Genomic DNA, 24,954 nt, shown 5'->3' with positions numbered 1-24,954 from the left:
AAATACATTGCAAATGTAAAAATGCAAAGTGTGGAAGTCATAAATGTGAAAGCAGCTTTCAATTTGTTTTAATAGGTATTTCCTATATCTTATTGTAACCTAGGGATCTGGCTGCAAGAAACTGCCTGGTAGGTGAAAATAACGTTCTGAAAATCAGTGACTTTGGAATGTCTCGTCAAGAGGATGGTGGAGTGTATTCATCTTCTGGCTTAAAGCAGATTCCCATTAAATGGACAGCACCAGAAGCTCTTAATTATGGTAAGAATAGACTGTTTTTCTTTTTGGTGGTAAAAAATGTACTCCATCAGCACAAAACATTCACAAGCAAAGTTACAGGAGTAAAGTAGAGCCCAAGTTAGAATGATTTGAAAATCAACACAATAATGTGTAAGTATTCATATTTTGTACTTACACAGGAGCAGAAACTCAATTCATTAACCTTATTGGTCAGATTTCTACATGTAACATTGCTAAATTTAAAAGATGGGTATACTTATAAGCACTTTGGAAAGGGTTTCTTTAATCCCTAAAAATTATTTTTTTAAGTGTTGCTATGGCTCTAGACCACTGCTTTGGAATGTCTTATAATTGGCACAATAACCTCACCTAATATGGTTTTAAAATATTATCAAGTCTATAGTTTCTCACTCTAAAAATTAACATAGTTTTTTAGCATTTCTGTCTCTGGAACCTGTATACATCTTGTGGGGAGAGAAGGGAAGTTACACTTTTAAATTTGCAGGAATTTGTGTGTGCGTGTCATTGCAATTGGAAATAAATACAGGTTGCATTATCTGTGGTTGGGATAAAATGGGCTGCAACAAGATGGGTAATGGCTCAAGGATTAAAAGGAGAGAGATTGTGCTTTAACTGAAATTATAAATTACATTTTAACTGAGTGAAGTGGCATATGAGCCATGGGTTGGTAAATGGGTACAGTATGTTTTAAATTGAAATATCATAAAATTATTCTTGACTGATTTAAAATGAAAATTACTTCATCATGCTGAATAGGGCATTTATAAATGCCTTAATTCAATGATAAAGATAAAATTAAAGATAAAGCTTTGTCAAGTGAGGTACAATTCTTCTAACTTAAAATTAAGCATTTTGAAGTGAATAATTCAGTGGTATTTAGTACAGTTGACAGTATTCTACAACCACTACTACTTTCTAGTTCCAGCGTTTTCATCACTCCAGAATAGTAAACTTTACCCATTTACTCCCCATCCCTCATTTTCCCCCAGCCACTGGCAACCACATGTCTGTTTTTTGTTGCTACGGATTTACCTGTCCTGCATATTTCATGTAAAAGGAATCATCCTACACATAGTATACATTTCTTAAATGTTTTGGAGGTTCATCCATGTCGTAACATGTATAATTAACTTCATTCCTTTTTGTGGCTGGATAATATCCCATTGTGTATATTAATAATTTGTTTATCCATTCATTCATTGGTGCATATTTGGGCAGTTTTCACCTTTCGGCTTGTGAATAGTGCAATGAACATTTGTGTATAAGGATCTGTTTGAGGACCTGTTTTTAGTTATTGTAGGCAAACACTAGGAGTTGTATGGTAAATTCTACACATTTAACTTTGTGAGGAACTGCCAGATGTTTTCCAGATAAAGCTTTGTAAAATGATTCGTTTGGAAGCTAGTTGGGGCTGATTCAGACACCAGGACCTATTTGGTATTTTGTATATTAATGACACTATGGAGTATATGTTGTATGTAGTTGTCATTACGAGAAATTGACTAAGTTGTTCTAGTTCCCAGTAATGAAGTTTTTGAGCTTAATACTCCATAGATACGAATCCTCATCCTAATTTGTCTTCCCATGTGCTAGCAAGAGAAGTTTTTATAAGCTTTCTAATGATCACAGACTAATTCCACTCTTCCTCAGAATCTAGAGAAAATGGCACCCCTGCTATTTTCTACAGCGATATTAGTCTACGGTTGTATTCTTAAGAACAATCACAGGATAAAAGACTGTAACTTGTTATTTACGCAGAGGTTTTCTTTAAATAGCAAGACATTGTTAACCCCTTCTTGTACATTTAGAGCATTCCTGTAAAGGGGCTGGAACTGGACTTGGGAGACCCTGAAATCCAGCTCTCTAGAATTTATTTTAACCCTGTTGACCAGATCCTCTTGGTTGCCTTGAGTGTCCTCTTAACTATCATGCCAAGTAAAATTCTGCCTTTTAATCAAAATGTATTTTAGTTGAATTTCAAGCTGACTAAAGTATTTACAAATCAAAATTCTATTTCTGGATATCTCTTAGAGCCAGACCTACAGCATTTTAAGTAATAAAGAGAGCTGTGAAGATCTTTGGTTGGCAAGGAGGGACATTCTTTTTTTTATCAGTCTTTAATATTAATACAATGCAGAACAATTTACATGACAGAGGGGGAGAGATTTTAACCGTAGTTGTGGAATAAGTCTGGCATACTTATTACCCAGCCCAGGAGGGAATTCCTCAGAGTTTAACCAGGGTGGAAAATATATCTATTGAAAGACCTATTTCTTGCCATACTTCTTTCAGGTTTTATGCAACTATCATTCTAAGATTGGTGGTAAGATTTTTACCTCATTTCCAAGGTTTTTTTTATTCCATGTTGCCTCAGAGTAGCTGAAATACTACCCAAGTTTCCGATGACATGTGGGAGCAAGGCTGATAGAAAACTCCTTCAGTCTAAGGAACCTCACAGAAATTTTGCCTTAGGGCCATACTGTTAAATTTATTTTTACCATTATTTTGTCATTAGTGTTGCTGTCATTTGATTTTTTTTTTAATGACACATATATTTGTTTTTTAAAAAAATCAAACAACAGAAAGGAGTCTCCAATGACAGGTAAGCCCCTCTCCCTCCTGTCTCTGGCCACACAACACATAATTGCATATATATCCCCTCCCCCACTTTTTAATCACAAAATGGCAGCATACTCAATAGTTTTTCAGCATATATTGCTGCCATGCTCAATATAGCTGTTACAAAAGATACTGTGCTTGTAAAGGGCAGCTAGGATACTCACCTTCAACAAAGAAATAATCTAAAAGGGAAAATTAAAAGATATATTTTTGTTTGTCATCTAACAATTTTGAGCTGATGCATCCTCTAATTAGCCTGACATGACTACTCTGAAATGAGAAGGAGGCAGGATTTATAGTGAAAAGAGTTCTGGATCAACCATCAGGGCCAGATTTCCTATCAGTTATAACATTAGTTGCATGACCTTGGCAAATCATCTACTTCTGTGCACCTATGTTTTCTAATTTGAAAGATGAGAACATAGTGCCTTTTCCATGTAGGGGTATCGTGAAGATCAAATGAGGTGGAGAAGTAGCAAAATTCTGTACAATTTTAAGTTGCTCTTAGCCCATTAAAATTCAAGATGGAGATCTAAGAAGAGCCCAAACTCACACCTCCTCTCACAGACACACCAAGTCTATGGAACAATTCTCTCAAAAAACCCTAAAAACTAGCTAACCAAGTGCTACATAGTAGGCAAACAAGAAAAGAAAAAACCCACATCACAGCAGGTAAGAGAGGCTAAGACTCAATCTCACCATAAACCTAATCCACAGCACAGAGAACCATAATCAGGAGGAAACTAAAAACCTAGAGCTTCTCCCTGAAGAACAAAGGGTTTAAGCACTCACATCAGGCACTGCAGCATTTAAGACCTGCACCTGAGAGGTGAGCTCCCAAAATATCTACCTTTGATGAGTGATGAATTGGTGAACACTGCATCTGAGACTAATGATGTACTGTATGTTGGCTAATCAAATTTAAATTAACAAGAAAACTGAAGTCAACAAGACTCACATCCACGTAACCCATAAGGCTAAAGGAATATAAACACAACTCTTAAAGGGCCCCATGCTTGGAATCACCTGCCCTAGAGCCCAGAGCAGCAGCAGGCAACAGACAGGCTATGTGAAAGAAGCTCAGATGCTAGTCTGAAAGCATCAACCTGAGGGGCATCTTATTCAATACACGTCTACAGGTCTCCTGGGGATGCTTTCCAGGGATGGAGGCTGGCAGATGCCATTTTCACATTCTACTTCTGCTGCACCCCTGAGCACCAGTACCTGCCAGATACACAGTATCTGGTAGCCTGGTTTTTGCAGCTGCCACACAGGGAACAACCTTGATATTAGGTTTGGAGTCTAGGGGGTTTGCATGCCTGTGTTCCATATGAGTGTAACAATCTGAGAACACCCTTTGGCAGGCTACCACCCTAGAGCCCTGACAGCAACATACAGTCTTTATCTGTTTGTCTAGGAGCTGTGGCCTTAAGGCAGACTTCTGGTATGGCACCAATCTATAGGCCTGTGGAGGTTCTGTCTAGGAACAAAGGATGCTCTATCTGTACTCTCCCTCTCCTTTGCTTCCCAGAATCTCCCAGAAGGGAGCTTATACCCTTGTCCGGTGCTCAGATTTTAGCAGGTGCCACCTGGAGACGCCTCGATAGCACCTGGCTCTGACCTGTGGTCAGCAGGGCTTACTTTCACAGATCCCACAGGACTGTAACCAACGGAGAAAATGTTCTGAACCAGCTGCCACCCCTAGGGCACAGCAAGAGGCAATAGGCCCAGAGCTCTGCCTTTCTATGAAAGAGACCTATTAGCTTATTATCAGAGCTACAGCCAGAGGTGCAGGCTTATGATTGAACACACATCTAAGACCTGACTGATCCTTTCCAGAGACATTAGAGGGCAGGCGTCTGCCCCGCTTCATACTCTGTCCTGCTGTATACTAGAGCACCAGTATGTCTCAGAAGAGAGCTCTTACACCCAGCTGGTGGCCCAGTTTTAGGGGCTGCCATCCAGAGACTGCCCCTTGATCTGGCTCTATTGACTAAGGGACACTCAGATTCCTGTGTCCCAGAGAACAGTAACAATCAGAGAGATTGTTCTTGGCAAGCTACCCATTCCCCAAGGCACTGCACCAACAGCCAACTATGAAAGAAGCCTATGTGCTTGTCGGGAGCTTCAGACTGAGGGGTAGGCTTCAGGTTTGGCACACATCTAGAGCTTGAGGTAATGTAGACGGTGGACACTGCCTTTGCGTTCTCCCCCTACCTCCCTGGTATCTGAGCTTATGAGCTTATGCACTCATCTAGAGCCCCAAATCTTTACACCTGTGCCCAGGGTACAACTCCAGATCAGCTGGCTCTAGTGGTCAGTGGGGCTTACACTTGTAGTCCTACAGGACTGTGGGACCTTAGCCATTGTTTAGGATCTGGCTGCAAATCAGTTACAGTGGTGAGATTCTTTTGGACATGATAGATCTAAGAGTACCCTCAACTACTATGATCTATTAAAAATAAAATAGTCTGCATGGGCAATCACAAGCATTTGAAAGACAACAAGGAACTAGGGCAAAATTGAATGATGACATTCATGTAATACATGAGGCTACTTCTTCAAGATTGGGAGAAATGGCTCTTCCTCTAATGCATAAAAACCAACAAAGAGTCAAACAAAATGAATAAACACTGAAATATGTTCCAAATGAAAAGACTAAAGAAATTCTTAGGAAAAAAAATTTAGTGAAACAGAAGTTACCAGATAAAGACTTCAAAGTAATAATCATAAAGATGCTTGCCAAACTCAGAGAAGAATGGATGAATATAGTGAGAACTTCAATGGATAGAAAATCTAATGGAGTACCAATTACCAAATAGAAGTCACAAAGCTGAAAAATGCAGTAATTGGGCTAAAAAAAAAATACAGTAGAGGGGTTTTACTAGCAGACTAGATGAAAAAGAGAGGATCAGTTAACTCAAAGACAAAGCAGTGGAACTCACCAAATCAGAGCAACAAAAAGAATTTTAAGAAGTGGAGATAACTCAAGGAATTTTCTTATAGGACACTATGAAGCAGACTAACATTTGCATTATAGAAGTCCCAAAGGAAGAAGAAGAGTAAGGGACAGAAAACTTACTTGAAGAAATAATGGTTTCAAGCTTCCCTAATTTAGGGAAAGAGACACATCCAGATCTACAAGGCTCATTGAGTTCCAAATAAAACTAACTCAAAGAGACTCGCACCAAGACACATCATAATTAAAATGTCAACGGTTAAAAAGAATAAAAGAATCTTAAAAACAACAAGAGAAAAGCAAATTGTTGTATATAAGTGTGCGTCCATAAGACTATCAGAAGATTTTTTAGTAGAAACTTTCAAGTAGGAACTGGTTTTAGCAGACCAGAAGAGAGTATATTCAGTATATTCAGAGGCTGAAAGTAGAACATTTGCAAACAAGAATACTCTACCTGGCAAAGGTACCATTTAGAATTGAAGGAAATACAAAGCACAAGTTAAGGAGTTGATCACCACTAAAACAGCCTTCCAAGAAATGCTAAAAGGACTTCTCTAAGCTGAAAAGAAGGGGTGCTTATTGTAACAAGAAAACACAAAGTGTAAGTCTCACTGGTAAAGTTAAATATTTAGTAAAGATAGGAGATTAATCATTTATAAAGCTAGCATAAAAGTTAAAAGACAAAAGTAGTAAAAATGTAACAAAATAATGAGTTAAGGAGTACACAAAATAAATGATGTAAACTGTGATATCAAAAACCAGACATGAGGGAGAGTAAATCTGTAGAGCTTTAGAATCCATGCAAACTTAAGTTGTTATCTTAAAAGAGTGTTTAAGTTGTTAACTTAAAATAGAGTGTTATAAATATAGATTGTTTTATGTAACTCCTATGGTAACCACAAAGCAAAAGTCTATATTAGATACACAAAAGATAATTATAAAAGAAATTTGAGCAACCACTAAAGAAAGTCATCAAACCACAAAGGAAGAGAGCAAGAGAAGAAGGGAACAGAGAGGAACTGCAAACAGCCAGGAAGCAATGAACAAACTGGCAATAAGTACATACCTATCAGCAGTTTCTTTAATCATAAATGTACTAAATTCTCCAATCAAAAGACACAGACTGGCTGAATGAATAAAAAAACAAAAACAAGTCTCATCTATGTGCTGCCTCCAAGAAACCCACTGCAGATGTAAGGACATACACAGACTCAAAGTGAAGAGACAGGAAAAGATATTTCATGCAAATGAAAATCAAAAGAAAGCTAAGGTAGCTCTGCTTCTGTCACACCAAATAGACTTTAAGACTGTAGTCAAGGACAAAGAAAGGCATCACATAATGATAAAGTGGCCAATACCACAAGAGTATATAACATTTTTAAATATTGATAAATAAATAAATATATATTTGTGCAGCCAACATAGGCTCACTTAAACATACAAAGAAAATATTAACAGATCTAAAGAGAGAAATAGCAATAATATAGAAGTGTTTAATATACCACATATCTATGGATAGGTCGTTCAGACAGAAGTATCAATAAGGAAATATGGGTCTTAAATAACACACTGGACCAGATAGACTACATAATTATATACAGAACATCTCATTCAGAAGCACCAGAATACACATCCTTCTCAGGTGCACATGGAACATTCTCCAGGGTACATCATATCTTAGGCCACAAAACAAGTCTTAATAAACTTAAGAAGATCTAAATCCTATCGTGCATCTTTTCTGACCACAGTGGTATGAAATTCTACAATTACTGGGAAATTAAACAATATTCTACTGAAAACCAATGAATTAAAGAAGAAACCTTAAAAAAAAAAAAAAAAAAAAAACCTTCAGGAGCACCTGGCTGGCTCAGTTAATTAAATGCCTGACTCTTCGTTTTGGCTTAGGTCATGATCTCAGAGTTGTGAATTGGGCCCCACAGGGGGTACCTCACTTGGCATGAAGTCTGCTTGGGTTTCTTTGCCTCTTCTTGTCGCTCTGCCCCTCCTGCAGTGCTTGCACACTCGCTTGCTCTCTAATAAATAAATAATATCTTTTTAAAAATAACCTGAGACAAATCAAAATGGAAATATACCAAAATTTATGAGATGAAGCAAAAACAACTCTAAGAGGGAAGTTCATAGCAATAAATAAATAAAGGGAAAAAAATCTCAAACTAACATTACTCATCAAGTAACTAGAAAAAGAAGAAATGAAGACCAAAGTTAGTAGAAGGAAGGAAATAATATAGCTCAGAGCAGAAATATGAAATAGAAATTAAAAAGGTAATAAAAAGAACAATGAACAAAGAGTTGGTTCTCTGGGGAAAAAAAAAAACCTGACAAACTTTTAGTTAGACTTACCAAGAAAAAAGAGAGGACTCAAATAAAACAAGAAATGAAAGAGGAGCTGTTACAACTAGTACCACAGAAGTAAAGGTCATAAAGGCCTACTGTGAACAACGATGTGCCATAAAGCATGGACAAATAGATAAACTCCTAAAAATATACAACTTACCAAGACTGAATTACAAAAAAATAGAAAATCTGACAAACCAATTACTAATTCAGTTTCCTTAATAGTAAATAACAACAAACAAAAGTTCAGGACCACTTGTTTCACTGGTAAATTCTACCAAACACCAAACACAAAGAAGGATTTATGTTAATTCTTCTTTGGGGCGCCTGGGTGGCTCAGTGGTTGAGTGTCTGCCTTTGGCTCAGGCCATGATACCAGGGTCCTGGGACTGAGTCTTACATCAGGCTCCTTGCAGGGAGCCTGCTTCTCCCTCTGCCTCTCTGTCTCTCTCATGAATAAATAAATAAACCTTTTTTAAAAAACATTGTTAATTCTTCTTTAAAACTCTTCCAAAAAAAAAAAATAGAAGAGGAGGAAATACTTCCAAAGTCATTTTAAAAGGCCAGCATCACCCTGATATCAAAACCAGACAAGGACACTACAAGAAAAGAATATTACAAGCCAGTATCCCTTATGAACATAGATGTAAATGCCTCAACAAAATTTTAGCAAACCAAATTCAACAACGAATTAAGAGGTTATACACCATATTCAAGTGGGATTTATCTCAGGGATGCAAGAATGTTTTATCCTCCACAAATCAACCAAAGAGATGTGCCATATTAACAAAAGGAATGATAAAAATTATCATCCCAATAGTTGCAGAAAAGGCATTTGATAAAATCCAACACCCATTTGTGATAAAATCTCAACAAATTTGATAAAGAACATATATGAGCATAATACAAGCCATATGTGACACAAGCCCACAGCTATCACCATACTCAACAGTGAAAAGCTGAAAGCTTTTCTAAGATCAGGAACAAGACAAGGATTCCCACTGTCACCACTTTTTTCAACATAGTATTGGAGGTCATAACCAGAGAAATTAGGTAAAAATAAAATAGAAAGCATTACAACAGGAAAAGAAATAAAATTATCACTCTTTGCAAATGACATTATTATATACAGAAGCACTAAAGTCTCTACCAATAAACTGTTAGAACTAATCAATGAATTCAGTTAAAGTTGCAAAGTATAGTATGCAAAAATCTGTTGCATTTCTATACATTGAAATGAACTGTCAGAGAACTTAAGAAAACCATTCCATTTACAATTGTATTAAAAGGAATAAAATGCCTATGGATAAATTTAACCTAGGAGGTGAGAGACTTGTATGTATACACTGTAAGATTTAATGAAAGAAATTGATGACTCTACGAATAAATGGAAAGATATCCTATGCTCCTGGATTAGGAGGATTAATATTGTTAAATGTCTATATTACCTATAGCAATCTATGGGTTTGCTTTTGAAAGAATTAGGACAAAAAAGCTTCTAAAATTTGTATGAAACCACGAAAGATCGTGAATAAGGCAATTTTGAGAAAGAAAAAAGTTGGAGGCATTGCGTTCCCTGATGTCAAACTGTACTTAAAAAGCTAAAGTCAATCGGAGAAGGACAAACAGTGTATGTTCTCATTCATTTGGGGAATATGAATAATAGTGAAAGGGAATATAAAGGAAGGGAAAAGAAATGTTGGGAAATATCAGGAAGGGAGACAGAACATAAAGACTCCTAACTCGGGGAAATGAACTAGGGGTGGTGGAAGGGGAGGAGGGCGGGTGTTGGAGGGGAATGGGTGACGGGCACTGAGGTGGACACTTGACGGGATGAGCACTGGGTGTTTTTCTGTATGTTGGTAAATTGAACACCAATAAAAGTTAATTAAAAAAAAAAAGCTATAGTAATTGAAATAGTACAGTATTGGCATAAGAACAGATAACATGGATCAATGAAACAAGAGAGCCCAGAAATAAACCAACGTATATATGGTCAATCAGTCAATTTACAACAGAGGAGCCAAGAATATACAATAGGGAAGGGACAGTTTCTTCAATAAATGCTGCTGGGAAAACTACACAATCACATGCAAAAGAATGAAACTTATACCATACACAAAAATTAGCTCAAAATGGATTCAAGACTTTAACAGAAGACTCAAAACCACAAAACTCCTAGAAGTAAACATAGGCAGTAATTTCCTTGACTTGGTCTTGGAAACCATTTTTTGGATCTGACACGGAAAGCAAAGTTTTTCTACTTTAATAAGCTAGTATGACTACATCAAGCTACAAGTTTCTGCATAGCAAAATAAAGCATCAACAAAATGAAATGGCAACCTGCTGAATGAGAGAAAGTATTTGCAAATCATGTATCTGATAAAGGGCTAATAATATCCAAAATAATTCATACAACTCAATATCCAAAAAAAATTCAATTAAAAAAATGGGCAAACTTGTATATTCTTGGACCCTCCATTGTAAATTGATTGACATATATACATTGGTTTATTTCTGGGCTTCCCCTATATGTTTTCCAGAGGAGACATACAGATGGCCAATAAGTACATGAAAGATGTTCAACATTATTAATCATCAAGGAAATGCAAATCAAAATCATAATGACATACATGCCCCAGATGCTCTGTGATACTGGAAAAAAAAAAAAAAGCCTGGTTAAAAAAGCAACTAGAATATAAAAGATCCAGCTCTGGAACTCTTCCTAATAGCAGGGGAGCTGCTAGAACTCTCTCCGAATCAGAGGGGCTGGCAAGTGCCATGGTTTATACTCCCCTCCACCTTGAAAGACAACCTACCTCCTCAGTGAACCCTGAACTCCCAGCCCATACCAACACAAGCCAAGCCATCCTACCAAGGCAGCCCCACCCAGCATAGCACACACCAGGACACCCCTATCAGTGCTCATTACATCTGTAGCTGTCTTGCCAAGATGACAAAGGTGCAATGCACCCTGAAAGACACCAGGCCCATACTACTGTGGTGCTAAATGACTTTCTAGGATCCTCCTGGGTGCAGAGTGCTCTGGGACCCCTCAGCCTATACCTTGTCCTGGCTCAGCCATCCTACCAGGATGCATCCTGCATAGAGCATCCCAGGACCCCCTGGCTTTCACCCACTTTAGCCTCAGCTCTCCTGTCAAGATGATCTGTGTGGAGAGCCCCAGGACCACCCTAGCCCATGTCTACTTCAGCTTTAGCTGTCCTGCCAGGGCACCCTCTGCACAAAGAGTCTAGGATTGCTCTGTCCCATGGCCAATTCTGCTCCAGTCATCCCATCAGGGAAGCTCCGTATAGAGTGCCTGGGACCCCCAGAGCCTATCAGCCACAGCTCCAGCCAGCCGGTTAAAGTCACCAGAAACACACATTCTACACAGGGGATGCCCATACACATGACCATTTTCTCAAGTTCAGGAGACATAGCAGTTTTGCCTCATTTATAAAAAGAAACACAGAAAGATATAGAAGACATAGCAGTTTTGCCTCGTTTATAAAAAGAAACACAGAAAGATAAGCAAAATGAAAAGACAGAGGAAGATGTTCCAAATGAAAGAACAAGACAAAACCTCAGAAAAAGAACTAAATGAAACGGGAGATAACCAAGTCTATTTGAGAAATAGCTCAAAGTACTGCCATAAAGATGCTCACCAGACTAGAGAAGAATGGATGATGAACTTTGTGGGAATTTCACTAAGAGGTAGAAAATGTAAAATAGAAATAATCAGTTGAAGAATACAATAACCAAGATGAAAAATATACTTAGAGGTAATCAATATTAGATTTGAGGATGAAGAAGAACAGATCAGCAATTTGGAAGACAGGGTAATATAAAGTACTCAAGTAGAAAGGCAAAAAGTAAAAAGAATTTTTAAAATGAGGATAGGGGGATCCCTGGGTGGCGCAGCGGTTTGGCGCCTGCCTTTGGCCCAGGGCGCGATCCTGGAGACCCGGGATCGAATCCCACATCGGGCTCCCGGTGCATGGAGCCTGCTTCTCCCTCTGCCTATGTCTCTGCCTCTCTCTCTCTCTCTCTCTCTCTCTCTCTCTCTGTGTGTGTGTGTGTGTGTCTATCATAAATAAATAAATAAAAATTAAAAAAAAATAAAAAATAAAAATGAGGATAGGTTAAGGGATCATAACCTTCATCTTAACATCAAGTGAAAAAATACATTATAGGGGTTCCAGAAGGAGAAGAGAAAGGAGTAAAAAACTTGTTTCAAGAAATAATAGCTGAGGGATACCTGGCTTAGCGGTTGAGCATCTGCCTTCAGCTCAGGACATGATTCTAGAGTTCCAGGATTGAGTCCCGCATTAGGCTCCTGCATGGGGCCTGCTTCTCTTCCCTCTGCCTATGTCTCTGCCTCTCTTTCTGTGTCTCTCATGAATAAATAAATAAAATCTTTAAAAAAAAAAAAGAGAGAGAGAGAAAGAAAGAATAACTGAAAACTTACCTAACCTGGGGAAGGAAACACATTAAACAAGATAAATCCAAGGAGACCCACACCATGACACATATAATTAAAATTTCAAAGCATAAAGATCAAAAAAAAATGTTACAGCAGCAAAAGAAAAACGCAACTTGTAACATACAAGGGAAATCCTATAAAGCTTATTTTTTCGGCAGAAATTTTGCAGGCCAGAAGAGAATGGCATCATGATATTCGAAGTGCTGAAAGGAAAAAACCTACAATCAAAAATACTCCACCTGGGAAGGTTATCATCCAGAATTAAAGGAAGAGTAGTGGGCAGCCCAAGTGGGACTTTTTTATGTGGAAAAGGACATAATTAGAAGAAAAATATGGAAGGAAAGGGTATTATTCATATAAGACAATACAGACTTTAAAACAAAGACTGTAGCAAGAGACAAAGAAGGGCAATACATAATGATAAAGGATCAAGAGGATATAACAGTTGTAAATATCTATCACCCAATATCGGGGCACTCAAATACATAAAGCAAATATTAACAGACATAAAGGAAGAGATTGATACTAATAAAATAATAGTAGAGGACTTTAAAACCCTACTCACATCAATGGAGAGCTCGTCCAGGCAGAAAATCAATAAGGAAACAGTGTCTTTGGATGACACAATAGACCAGATGGACTTAACAGATCTATATAGAACATTCCACCCAAAGACACAGAACACACATTCTTTTCAACTGCACATAGAACATTCTCCAGAATAGATCACCTTAGGCCACAAAGTAAGTCTCAGTACATTTAAGAAGATTGATGTCATATTTTACATCTTTTCTGATCACAATAGTATGCAACTAGAAATCAGTTACAGGAAAAAAAACTTGAAAAAGCACAAACTCATGGAGGATGAACAACATGCCACTAAACAAGCAATGAGTAATGAAAAAATCAAAGAGGAAATAAAATATACATGGAGACAAATGAAATTGAAAACACAATGGCTCAATATCTTTGAGATGCAGCAAAAGGAGTTCTAAGGGAAGTGGTTCAATATCTTTGAGATGCAACAAAAGGAGTTCTAAGAGAAATTCATAGTGATACAGGTCTTCCTCAAGAAACAAAAAGTAAATCTCAAACAATCCAACCTTACACCTAAAGGAACTAGAAAAAGAGTAACATATAAAGCCCAGAGTTAGTAGAAGGAAAGAAATAAAGATCAGAGTAGACATAAATGAAAGACTTGAAAAAAGAAAAAAAAAAGAAAAAAAATCAGTGAAACCAAGATCTGGTTCTTTGAAAAAAATCAACAAAATTGCTAAATTTCTAGCCAGACTCATCAAGAAATAAGGAGGACCCAAATAAAACCAGAAATGAAAGAAAAGTAACAACCAAGATGACAGAAGTACAAAGGATTACAAGAGACTACTGAAAAAAATTCTATCCCAATGAATTGGAAAACCTAGAAGAAATGGACAAATTTCTAGAAACATCTTCTTCTAAAAATTAGGAACGGGGGCACCTGGGTAGCTCAGTGGTTGAGCATCTGCCTTTGACTCAAGTCCTGGAATCAAGTCCCACATCAGGCTCTCTAAAGGGAGCCTGCCTCTCCCTCTGCCTATGTTTTTGCCCCTCTCTCTATATCTCTTGTGAATAAATAATCTTTTTAAAAACTTTTTAAAAATAAAAATTAGGAACAAATGGAACATCTGATCAGACCAGTTGCTAATAACCAAATTGAGTTGGTAATCAAAAAATTCCCAACAAACTGAAATCCAGAACCAGATGGATTCACAGGTGAATTCTATCAAACATTTAAGGGAGAGTTAATATTTATATTCCTCGAATTATACAAAGAAATGGAAGAGGAAAGAAAGCTTCCAAAAACATCCTATAAGGCCAGCCTTACCTTTATACCAAAACCAGACCAAGACACTACAAAAAAAGAAAATTATGCCACTGTCCCTATTGAACAAAGATGCAAAAACCCTCAACAAAATTAGCAAACCATATTCAACATTACATTAAAAGGATCATTCACCACAATCAAGTAGGATTTATTCAAGGAATGCAAGGATGTGTTAATAGTCACAAATCAATCAAAATGATACACCACATTAACAAAATAAGGATAAGAATCATAGGACCATTTCAGTTAGATGCACAGAATGCATTTGACCAAATTCAATATCCATTCATGTTAAGAATTCTTAATAAGGTGGGTTTAGATGGACCATACCTAAACATAGTAAGGCCATATATGAAAACTCACAGCTAACATCATACTCAATAGTGAAAAACTGAGAGCTTTTCCTCTAAGATAAGGAACAGGACAAGGATGTCCATTCTAGCCACTTTTATCCAACATAGTACTGGATGTCCTAACCATAGCAGTGGGACAAGAAAAAGAAAGTGCATCCAAGTTGGTAAGGAAGAAGCAAAACTGTCACTATTTACAGATAACATGATGCTATACACAGGAAACCCAAAAGACTGCACAGAAAACTATTACAATAAATAAATAAAGTTGCAGGATACAGATTAACATACAGAAATCTGTGGCATTTTTATACACTAAAAACAAAGTAGCAGAAATAGAAATTAAGAAAACAATTCTACTTACATTTGCACTAATATAGTAAAATATCTAGGAACAAACTTAACCAAGGAGGGGAAAGACCTGTACTCTGAAAACTATAAAACACTGATGAAAGAAAGACATTTGAAAATGATAAAAGCAAATGGTAAGACATACCATGCTCATGGGTTAGAAGAAATAGCATTGTTAAAATGTCCATACAACCCAAAGCCATCTACAGATTCAATGCAATCCCTATCAAAATACCAATAGTATTTTTCAAAGAAGTAGAATAAATAGTCCTAAAATCTGTATGGAATCACAAAAAGACTCTGAAGAGCCAAGGTAGTATTGAGAAAGAAGCATAAAGCTGGAGTTATCACAATTCCAGATTCAGATATACTACAAAGCTGTAGGAATCAAAAAAGTATGGTATTGGCACAAAAATAGACACATAGATCAATGGAACAGAAAAGAATCCAGGTATAAAACCATGCTTACATGGTCACTTGATCTATGATAAAGGAGACCAGAATATACATTGAGGAGAAGACAATCTTTTTAATAAATGGTGCTGGGATGGAGCACTTGGCTTGCTCAGTTGGAAGAGTGTATGACTCTTGATCTCAAGGTCATGAGTTTGATCCCCATTTTGTGTATAGAGATTACTTATATAAATATCTTTTTAAAAAAATAATAATGAATGGTGCTGGGAAAACTAGATAGCTGCAGCCAAAAGAATGAAACTGGACCACTGCCTTACTATACCACACAACAATAAACTCAAAATAAAGATGTAAATGTGAGACCTGAAACCATAAAACTCTTAGAAGAAAACATTGGTATTTTTGATACTAGCCTTAGCAACATTTTTCTAGGTAGGTCTCCTCAGGCAAATGAAACAAAGGCAAAAATAAACCATTGGGACTACACCAACCTGTGTCTGTTGATAGATGAATGGATAAATAAGATGTGGGGGCTGTGTGTGTGTGTGTGTGTGTGTGTCTATAAAACTACAATGAGGTCACCTCATACCTGTTACTAGGACTGTAATCAAAAAGACCACAAATAACATGTTTGTTAGGATGTGAAGAAAGGGAAGCTTCTTGTGCGCTGCTGGTGAAGATATGTGTAGTGAAGCCACTAAGGAAAACTGTATGATGATTCCTAAGGAAAAAAAAATATTAAAATAAAAGAACTATATGATACAGTATTTTAACTTCTGGGTATTTATTTGAAGAAAAAGGCTCTCCCCGCTCTCCCCCTCCCTGCTGCTCTCCACCTTCGTGGGGCTTTTTTTTTTTTTAAAGTTTTTTTAAGTTTTCAAGTTTTATTTATAATGGGAGAATAGTTCCAAGAGATGCCAAGCTTCCAGATGTATTATTGGCTATAAAAAAAAAAAGGCTACATGGCTGGATTCAATCTGCTAATATTTGTTAAGGAGTCTGCATCTATTTTCATGAGACTGGCTTCTAGTTGCTTTTTTTCTTTCTTGTAATTTCTTTCTCAGGCTTTAGTATCACGATTATGCAAATAACTGTCAGGGTGACAGTTAATCTTGGGTGGGGGTAGAAACTGTCCAGAGATGCAAGGGGACTTGCTTGGCACTGGTAAGGCCTTTCCTTAATCTGTATGCTGCTGACCTGGGTGCGTTCTCCTGATGAAGTTTCATGATTTGTATGCCGATGAAATATGCACTCTTCCACATGCAGGTGTGGCTGGCCTGGTCTCTAGGAAGAAGACACTAAGAAGGAATGTGCAGGGTTTCTAGGGGGGGTGTCTGTGAGGGATGATGGGAGAGGGACCCCCCCACAAGTGTGTGGGGCTTTTGGACTGCAGTACAGGCTGACGTCTGTGGAAGGAGACAAAGAAGGGAAGGACATTGGCTAGAAAGACACCACCATGTGGCTCCGGGAACGGCTCACTGGGGCCATCAGCAGACCCAGAGCACCCAGTCTGCGTGGGGCAAGAAAGAGAAAGAACACTAACTGGAAGTGATAGATGCTTTCCCATATTCATTGCGGCATTATTTACAGTAGCTATGACATGTCAATCAGTGTCCGCTGACAGATAAAAAGATAGAGACAATGTGGTATACATATGCAAGGGAATATTACTCAGCCGTAGAAAATAGTATCTTGCCATTGTGACACCATGGATAGACCTCAAGCTCATTATGTTAAGTGAGATAAGTCAGAGAAAGACAAATAACTTATGGTTTCACTTTCACGTGAAATCTTAAAAAGAAAGAAGGAAGGAAGGAAAGAAAGAAGGAAAGAAAAAAGAAAAGAAAAGAGAAAGGAAGAAAACCTAGGTTATAGATACAGGGAACAGGTTGGTGGTTGCCAGAGGTAAGGGATGGGTAAAATGGGTGAAAGGGGTCAAAAGGTACTAATTTCCAGTCGTGAAAGAAAGAAATCATGGGTATATAAAACAAAGCACAATGACTGTACTTAATATTCCTATATTGCTCATTTGAAAATAGCTAAGACAGTAAACCTTTAAAGTTTTCATCACAAGAAAAAAAATTGTAACTAAGTATGGTGATGGATGTCAATTAGATTTACCATATTAATCATTTTGCAAAATGTACAAAGATTGATTCATTATGCTATACACTAAAGCTAATATACTTACCAATTATACCTCACTAACATAAGTAGATAAATTTAAAATATCTTTAAAAATAAATTTAAATTATCCCAGCAAAACCAGGTTCAAAGTCAAGGTTATAGAACGAGGTTATTAACTTTCACTGTTGGAAGGTGATCTTGGTCAATAGACAACATACCCTTCTTGATCTCTACCCTGGTATTATCTTACAAAAAACAAAGTATTTGGTTTTGCATACCTTTGACTTTCTCCCAGAATTGATCTTGTAGCCATTGAGTGACTTTCCTGAAACATATTAAATTACAGGCTGGCGAACCTGGAGAGAGTGGATAGGCAGACCAGAAAACTAATCCTGCTGCCGAACAGCATAGTGAATTTCCATAATCGCTGTCTAGTAAGGAAGCTAATTCCCACAGCTGCAGGGGAAGATCCGCACCCACACTCCGCTAGCGAAGCGCAGGCACGCTCCCGTTCTCATCTGACTTTGTTCAAGCGAGAGACAGAGGCCTCTTTTTCCTTGAAAGTAACAAGGCGTTTATAGCGGAGGGGTGTTCCCGGTCCTGGGGCAGCAGAGTAGAGGCGGGCAGCTAACCATGGGGATAGAAATGAAATCATGGGAAAATCCGTTTACACCACCACAGGGGCGTTTCGTCACGATCGTATACGCTCTCGGTGTAAAATGAAAATTACAATACAAATGTGTTGTGAAAATCTTTACATTTTCTTAGCCTCTTGGATGATGGAAAGGATTTTTCTGTTTCCACATCCATCTCCAGGAGGTATCTTGTGCTTTTTATCTCTGTGCTTCTCTACAAGACTACAAAAAAAAAAAAATATCTGAAGAGCTTATTAGTTCTTGTAGCTCAATAAAACAGGTGCAGCAAGAGTTCTTTTTTTTTTTTTTTGCAGCAAGATATTTTGACAAAACACAAGGCACCGTGTAATTTAAAGAAGTTGTTTTTATCAGCCAGCTACATTGATTCTACTCTATTCAAAATATGCAGGAAAAAAATTTATTTTCCATAAATGAAACCGTGGAGAAAATGAGACCTTTAAGGATGTAGGAATATCCGCACACAGTGATGAGTAAAAAAAATAATAATAAAAAAAAAAAAACTGAAGAAGCTTTCATTATTGCTTTAAGTTTGTTTGTGATTTTAACGGAAAGAAAATGATGCAGGCAGAAAACAAAATTGCAGAAATCCGACTTGCTTAGTCTCCTAAGGCTTTGATGTCTACAAATTTATATCTTTTTCTACGTAAGTCCTCCATCTCATTTAAATGCCACAGGGAAAGCGGGCTTGCGTGCTGGCCGGATATTTGGTTTTGGTGGGGGGAGAGCGACTTGAACGCTGATCTTGTTAAACTAGCAGCCTGCCTGTTCATTTAGTTGGTAATAGTACTAGTTCCGCAAAGGAAAACCAGTGACTAGTTACTGGCGTTCCGTGGACAAGTTTAAGTACACTCACGTGTGCCCGGCAGAGGCACGCAGAACTGAAGTGGCCCCCGCATCACCCACTTACCTGGTTATGGTTTTGCCCACCTGCAGGGAGATACAGTTCTGAGAGCGACGTGTGGAGCTTCGGCATCCTCCTCTGGGAGACCTTCAGCTTAGGAGTGTGCCCCTACCCCGGAATGACAAATCAGCAGGCGCGGGAGCAAGTGGAAAGAGGTGAGCCAAAGACATGGGGTGGAAGGGTTCGCCTCCAGCCCCGGGGGCCATGCTAACGCCAGGTCCAGGGACGTCCCAGTGTGAGGAGGGCGTGTGAACCACACCACGGAGGTGCCACTGTATCTGCTTTGGCATCCCATGGATGGTGGTGGGTGGGGGGTGCTTACAAAACGAAAACCAACAAGCACCAAAGAAACTTCTAAGGATTCCAATAGTTTTAAAAACAGAGCTACAGGCTTGTCTCCCATTGCCCCGGCCTGGCATGACACCTGCAAGGCTGTGCCTCTCCCTGCCTTCAAGCAAAATAGAGTAGCGTTCCCCAACCTCTTATTTTTTTTTTTATTCTGTGCCAACTGAGCGCCATTAATAGTATCGTAAATTGAAACATAGTTAGACTGGAGAGTGAGGAGCTTGAAAATTTTCTGACGTTGCTGAAGAAGCCATGTACTGCTCCCAGATCAGAAACGGGAACAGGTCGGTGATGGTGACACACTGGCGTGCACCTGTGTCGTCTGCGGCTCGCAGCAGAGAGAATGCTTTCGACACGGTGGTGGTGCCTGCTGATGCTCTGGAGGGGCCGGGCTGTAGACCTGGTGCAGGAGGAGGACTTGCCAGCCCCCTGTTTTCCCCTCTCAGCCATCCTCCTCCCCGCACCCGCGACCACAGGCAGGTGCTTGTGGCCCGGCACACTGCCAGGTGGCTTCGAATTCAAGGCTCTTCTTGGGCTGTCAAGGAATAGAACTCCTGTTCATTTTTATTTCACGTTTGAATTAGTGTCTATAAAATCCTCATCCTCTCTCCATCTCCAGAACCCTGGGTTGTATAGATGATTCTCTAAAGCTCGGCCCACACCACCTAACGGCACATTCTAAAAGCAGAAGCAAATGCTGAGAGCAACTAAAATATGCGTTTGTATGTGATCTATCTTGCCTCAGACTTTGTGACAAATGAACACATGAAAAATGAGTTATTCCAGCCAAAAGGTAACCCGATGGCTCTGTAATACTGAATTCTGCATCACTTGTAGAAAACAGAAGTCAGTGTGCCCTGAAACGGGTTTTCTGTCTCTGTTCCACCTACAACATAAGGTACTGAAGATCACCAGCCACATAAGGCCCCATGTGCGCATTTCAGTCTTTCCTGAACCCTCTGCTCTCTTCCTCTTGGGTCTTCAGGGTACCGAATGTCAGCCCCCCAGCATTGCCCAGAGGACATTTTTAAAATTATGATGAAGTGTTGGGATTATAAACCTGAAAACCGCCCCAAGTTCAGTGAACTTCAGAAAGAGCTCACGGTCATCAAGAAGAAAGTCACACAGTGACAGAGCAGTGACAACCGCCTCCGGGACCTGGGCGTCCGGCAGAGTGACATCGTTCTCCCCGCTAACAATGAGTTTATACCACATTACCTGCAACAGTCTTCTAAGGTGATTTTTGTTATTAACTGTTTTTTGTTTTGTTTTGTTTTTAAGTATGTGCCACTCACAAAAAAAGACAAGGGCAAAAATGTATTCAAGAAACAGACACTCTTACCAAGGGCTTTATTAGCTCACCACAGCAATCCTGCCATTTCAGGCCACTGTAAATAGAAAAGCACAGCCTCTCGGTGTGAGGGAAGAGCAGATCTTTCCCACACCAGGACCACTGATGTTTGTCAGAGGTTTTCTACTTCAGGCGCAGTCCCCGGGCTGCTGCCCTATGCCACAGACCCTACTCCATCGGTGCTAAAAGCAGCATTGGTAATGCCATGTCTGCAGGACACATTCCAACCAAAGGCGGCTCTTTGCTCTGCCAAGGCAAGATTCTGTTTGTAAACACCATTTTATATTGGGAATTAGTTGGACCTCTTAGGGTTTTTCTCTTCTTTCTTGCCAGAAATAAGTGCCGTGTGGGAAGCATCACACCCCTGTATTATTAGGAAGGTAGCTGCTTCCCCTGCTCCTTTGTCTGGGCATTGGCCAGCGATGCATGGAATGTCCTCCCAGAGCCCATGCTTAGGGTTGAAATAGCAGCTCGTAAAGGAGGTTTTTTGGGAGCTGTGCCAGCAAGAAGCAAGTTTGATTGGGGGGAGGGGGTCTGGAGAAAGGAGCAGCTACCGAAGCAATCAAAGGGAAGAGAAGGAAAATATAAAGTCTGCCTTCTTATCAGAGTTATGCCTTTTCACACACACACACACACACACACACACACCAACCTATTATTTTATGGTCTGAATTCACAACAAAAATTGTAAGAAATGTTTCCAGAAGTTCATAGTTAGTTAGAGCTTAATGGCAGCAAAAAAACTTTTTAGCGAAACTACAGAGCACAAGGTCACAGAAATAAGAGCCTACCTTTGGTTAAGTACCTTCACCTCAGAGGAGACACCCTGGTAGTTAATCCTCTTGATTTCCACCCGTTTCCAGAGCTGAAAGGATTTCATGATTCTAGTTCACCAACACACTGATGTGTGTACACGCACACGCACGTGCACACACACACACACGCTGCCAATAAGCAGGAGCAAACGGTTAAGAAGTCAAATGAACATCACTGAGGGCGAAGACACAGGGACAGCCCTCCCGTTTCTGCTGTCCCCCTTCACTTACCCTTATCCTGATACCTGGACATCCTTATCTTAGCTGACAGGTGTGCAGGCGCAGTTCTGGGGATGCTCCAGGTAAATAACACGTAACACAGAGCTGAGGGTAGGCTTCTGTTGAGCTGAATATTAGCTGCATCCAGGGAACTCACCCCTGTGTTCTGTATATAGTTGCCTCTCAGGATAAATATGTGTGCAGGAGATGGTCATGCTCAGGGGTAAATGTAGCTTGAGAGCTCTTACTGAGTGCTCAGGCCTGTGTCCAGATAACTAGCACCTTAGTGATCGTTTGGTTATATCTATTGGAAGAGCTTATGGGATAGAAAACTCCCACTGCCCCCTCCAGCTGTTCGCTGCCCACCAATACCAGTGCACAGAACCCGCACCCAGTACTCTAACGGGTATAAAGGACAATACTGAAGAGAAGAAGATGCCTTGTGTCTGTCATTTCAATTTCCTTGCAGGGTGTGTGCACATTTAATAATCACTACATCCAGACTCCAATGAAAGCCGAATAAACTCGCCCTGCAAAACACACTGCAACAGACAAAGCAACTTTTTAAAAAATCAGCATTGTCTCCCCTTCTGTCAGATATGGTAAATAAATGGAAACCTCCTTTGAAGGCATATACGGTAAATCAAAACACAGACGCATTCATTAAGTGCCGGGGTCTTCAGGCACTTGCCAGCCTTCAAAAGAACGAGTCAGATGGGACATTTTTACCCTTTGTCCGTACTTCCAAACGAGTCTCTTTGTAATATTCTTTGTTTAAAGAAAACAGCCTCTCATCACTTACTAGCCTCAGTGCTAAGCTCTCTGCAAGGAGAGGGAATGATGGTTTTGGCTTTAATTTTGTGAACAAGACCCGAAGCTTAATCTTTGCATTCTGGTGTAAAGAATGAACGTGGCATTGATATTTCACTCATCCGGGCTGTTAGAATTTGCAATTCACATCATAACTCTGTGCTTAAATTAAAGAAGCTTTTCAAAACATCGTGACATCTGCAGCATTTAAATTCTATCTTATTCTTTGTCCCAAAGCAGGCAGCGGTATAGTTGAGGATTAATAACTCATTGGGAGTCTTTCAGGATCAGTTTGTATGGGATATTAAATTTAATATAGGCACATGCATTTAAGAAAAACTTATGCAAACCCTTTTTTTTACTCTTAATTTTGTTGTGCTTGGAGCATAATTTATTCATCCCTTCTGTCAGTGATAATTATTGGAATTATGTACTTTAAGAGGCTAATCCATACCCAGAAAGCATACATATAAATACTGTTCCGAATTTGCAAGTTGATGTAAGGGAAAGAAGGCTTCAGAAATGCACAGGACCCCTATAACTTGTTTAGTAAGAAAACAGCAACCACAGTTGCCACTAGACTGAATGTAATTAAGCCAGGTCACAAATCTTTGTGTTGTTAATGGATTTTTCCAAAGAGTTGCATATATCATTCCTATACAGCTCCTGCAAGGATTCCTTGAATTCATGAGTACAGTGTGGGGATGGGGAGATGAGCCCAGGCAGCCTGACTCACCTGCATTTTTCCATCTTGAGTCCCCCAGGAACCTTTATGACAAATAATTAGGTAGCCCATCATTTTTCAAAAAATGAAATCTTTTAATGTCAAATTAATGTTTACTACCAATATCTGAAACCGAAAATTAATTTTGTATCCCATGCAATCTGAGGTTACTTCTCAAAGTGAATATATTCTTTCTCTTCCAGGAAAATATTAATAAAGGATTAATAGGTTTTGTTTAAACTTCTAAAACCAGAGGCCTTATTTCAGCCCATCCTGCCCCCGAGTCCCCCGTGAGAGATCTCATGTAATCATTTCCCTCTTACCTCCCAAATCTAATACAGGCAGTACAGTTCTTCACCCATAAATCACCATTTTATCACAAATACAACATTATTGAAACATCTTACCAGCAGATCAGTACAGACCATGAGCCTAATTGTATTCGCTATTGTTCAGTGCAAGTTTCACAACTTTTTCATTTGAAGGTTCTCTTTAAAAGAAAAGCTAATGTTTAGTCATTGAAAGAGGTTTAATTTCCTTTAAGCTGCAACACGGTTTCCTTGTCTATGTTTTATACTCACATTTTGGTTTTGCCATATAGTTTCATATAGTTTGGCTAATACCACTAAAATAGCTGCAAGACCGTGTCAAGAAGAAAGCGTTTTAATCATAATATACGCCCCACACTGAGGCCCTCATTCGTGGGATGAACACCAACCTTACAATGCAAAAATCAGTGACGGCGTGGCGCTGTCATGACGAGCGCGCTCAGGCACTGCACCGGAGCGTGCTTTCCTGTGAGTCGGCAGACGTTCCAAGGGTGTACCTGCCAACCTCAGGTGCTCTGCTCTGTGGGCACTGTCACGTGGCCAGGGGTCATCTGAAGTGAGACCGACACATTCTGAAGACAGGCCGTTTGTCCCAGCCCTCTGCCTTTACGGGTCCCCCTCAATCACAGCACCTGCAGGTTAGGAGCCTCCTACCACCAGAACTGACCGTCCGTAGGCGCTGTTCTCAGTCTGCAAAGACTGACTTTTGGGTCTAGGTCAGAGTCCGCACACAGAACCGAGAACAACGCAAAATAAGGGCAACAAAAGGGCAGGCATTGAAAAAAGACACGTCTTCTTTATGTATTAATATGTTAATTAAATGGAAACAAAGATTTTATATGAAAATGAGTTTATATTACATTTCCATTATACTATTAAGTTAGCATGAAAGTTTACCATCAAAATAAAGTTACCTCTTTTATTACTAACTCTGATTTGCTCAATGCATACCATTTTTTTATTAAATATTTCAATTTTAGTTTTCTGTTTTGATTAGTTTCACATTAAACCTGAATACTAT

At 39.1% G+C, this 24,954-nt stretch overlaps 1 protein-coding gene across 6 annotated transcripts in view; it reads left to right on the top strand.

Moving 5' to 3' along the window:
- FER (FER tyrosine kinase) overlaps positions 1-23,847 on the top strand; it is a 435,215-nt gene extending 411,368 nt beyond the window's left edge. For all 6 annotated transcript variants that reach the window (XM_041752267.1, XM_041752266.1, XM_041752262.1 and 3 more), the window contains 3 exons: positions 104-258; positions 19,373-19,495; positions 20,671-23,847. In XM_041752267.1, coding sequence (XP_041608201.1) covers positions 104-258; positions 19,373-19,495; positions 20,671-20,816 — 424 coding nt within the window. In that variant the 3' untranslated portion in view covers positions 20,817-23,847. The remainder of the gene's footprint in view (positions 1-103; positions 259-19,372; positions 19,496-20,670) is intronic.
- The last annotated feature ends 1,107 nt before the right edge of the window (positions 23,848-24,954 follow it).

The sequence above is a fragment of the Vulpes lagopus genome, chromosome 4, assembly GCF_018345385.1.
Source record: "Vulpes lagopus strain Blue_001 chromosome 4, ASM1834538v1, whole genome shotgun sequence".
In the NCBI taxonomy this organism is placed as follows: Eukaryota; Metazoa; Chordata; class Mammalia; order Carnivora; family Canidae; genus Vulpes; species Vulpes lagopus.
Note: the sequence above shows the minus strand (reverse complement) of the source record. Positions and strands in the feature narration are given on the sequence as shown.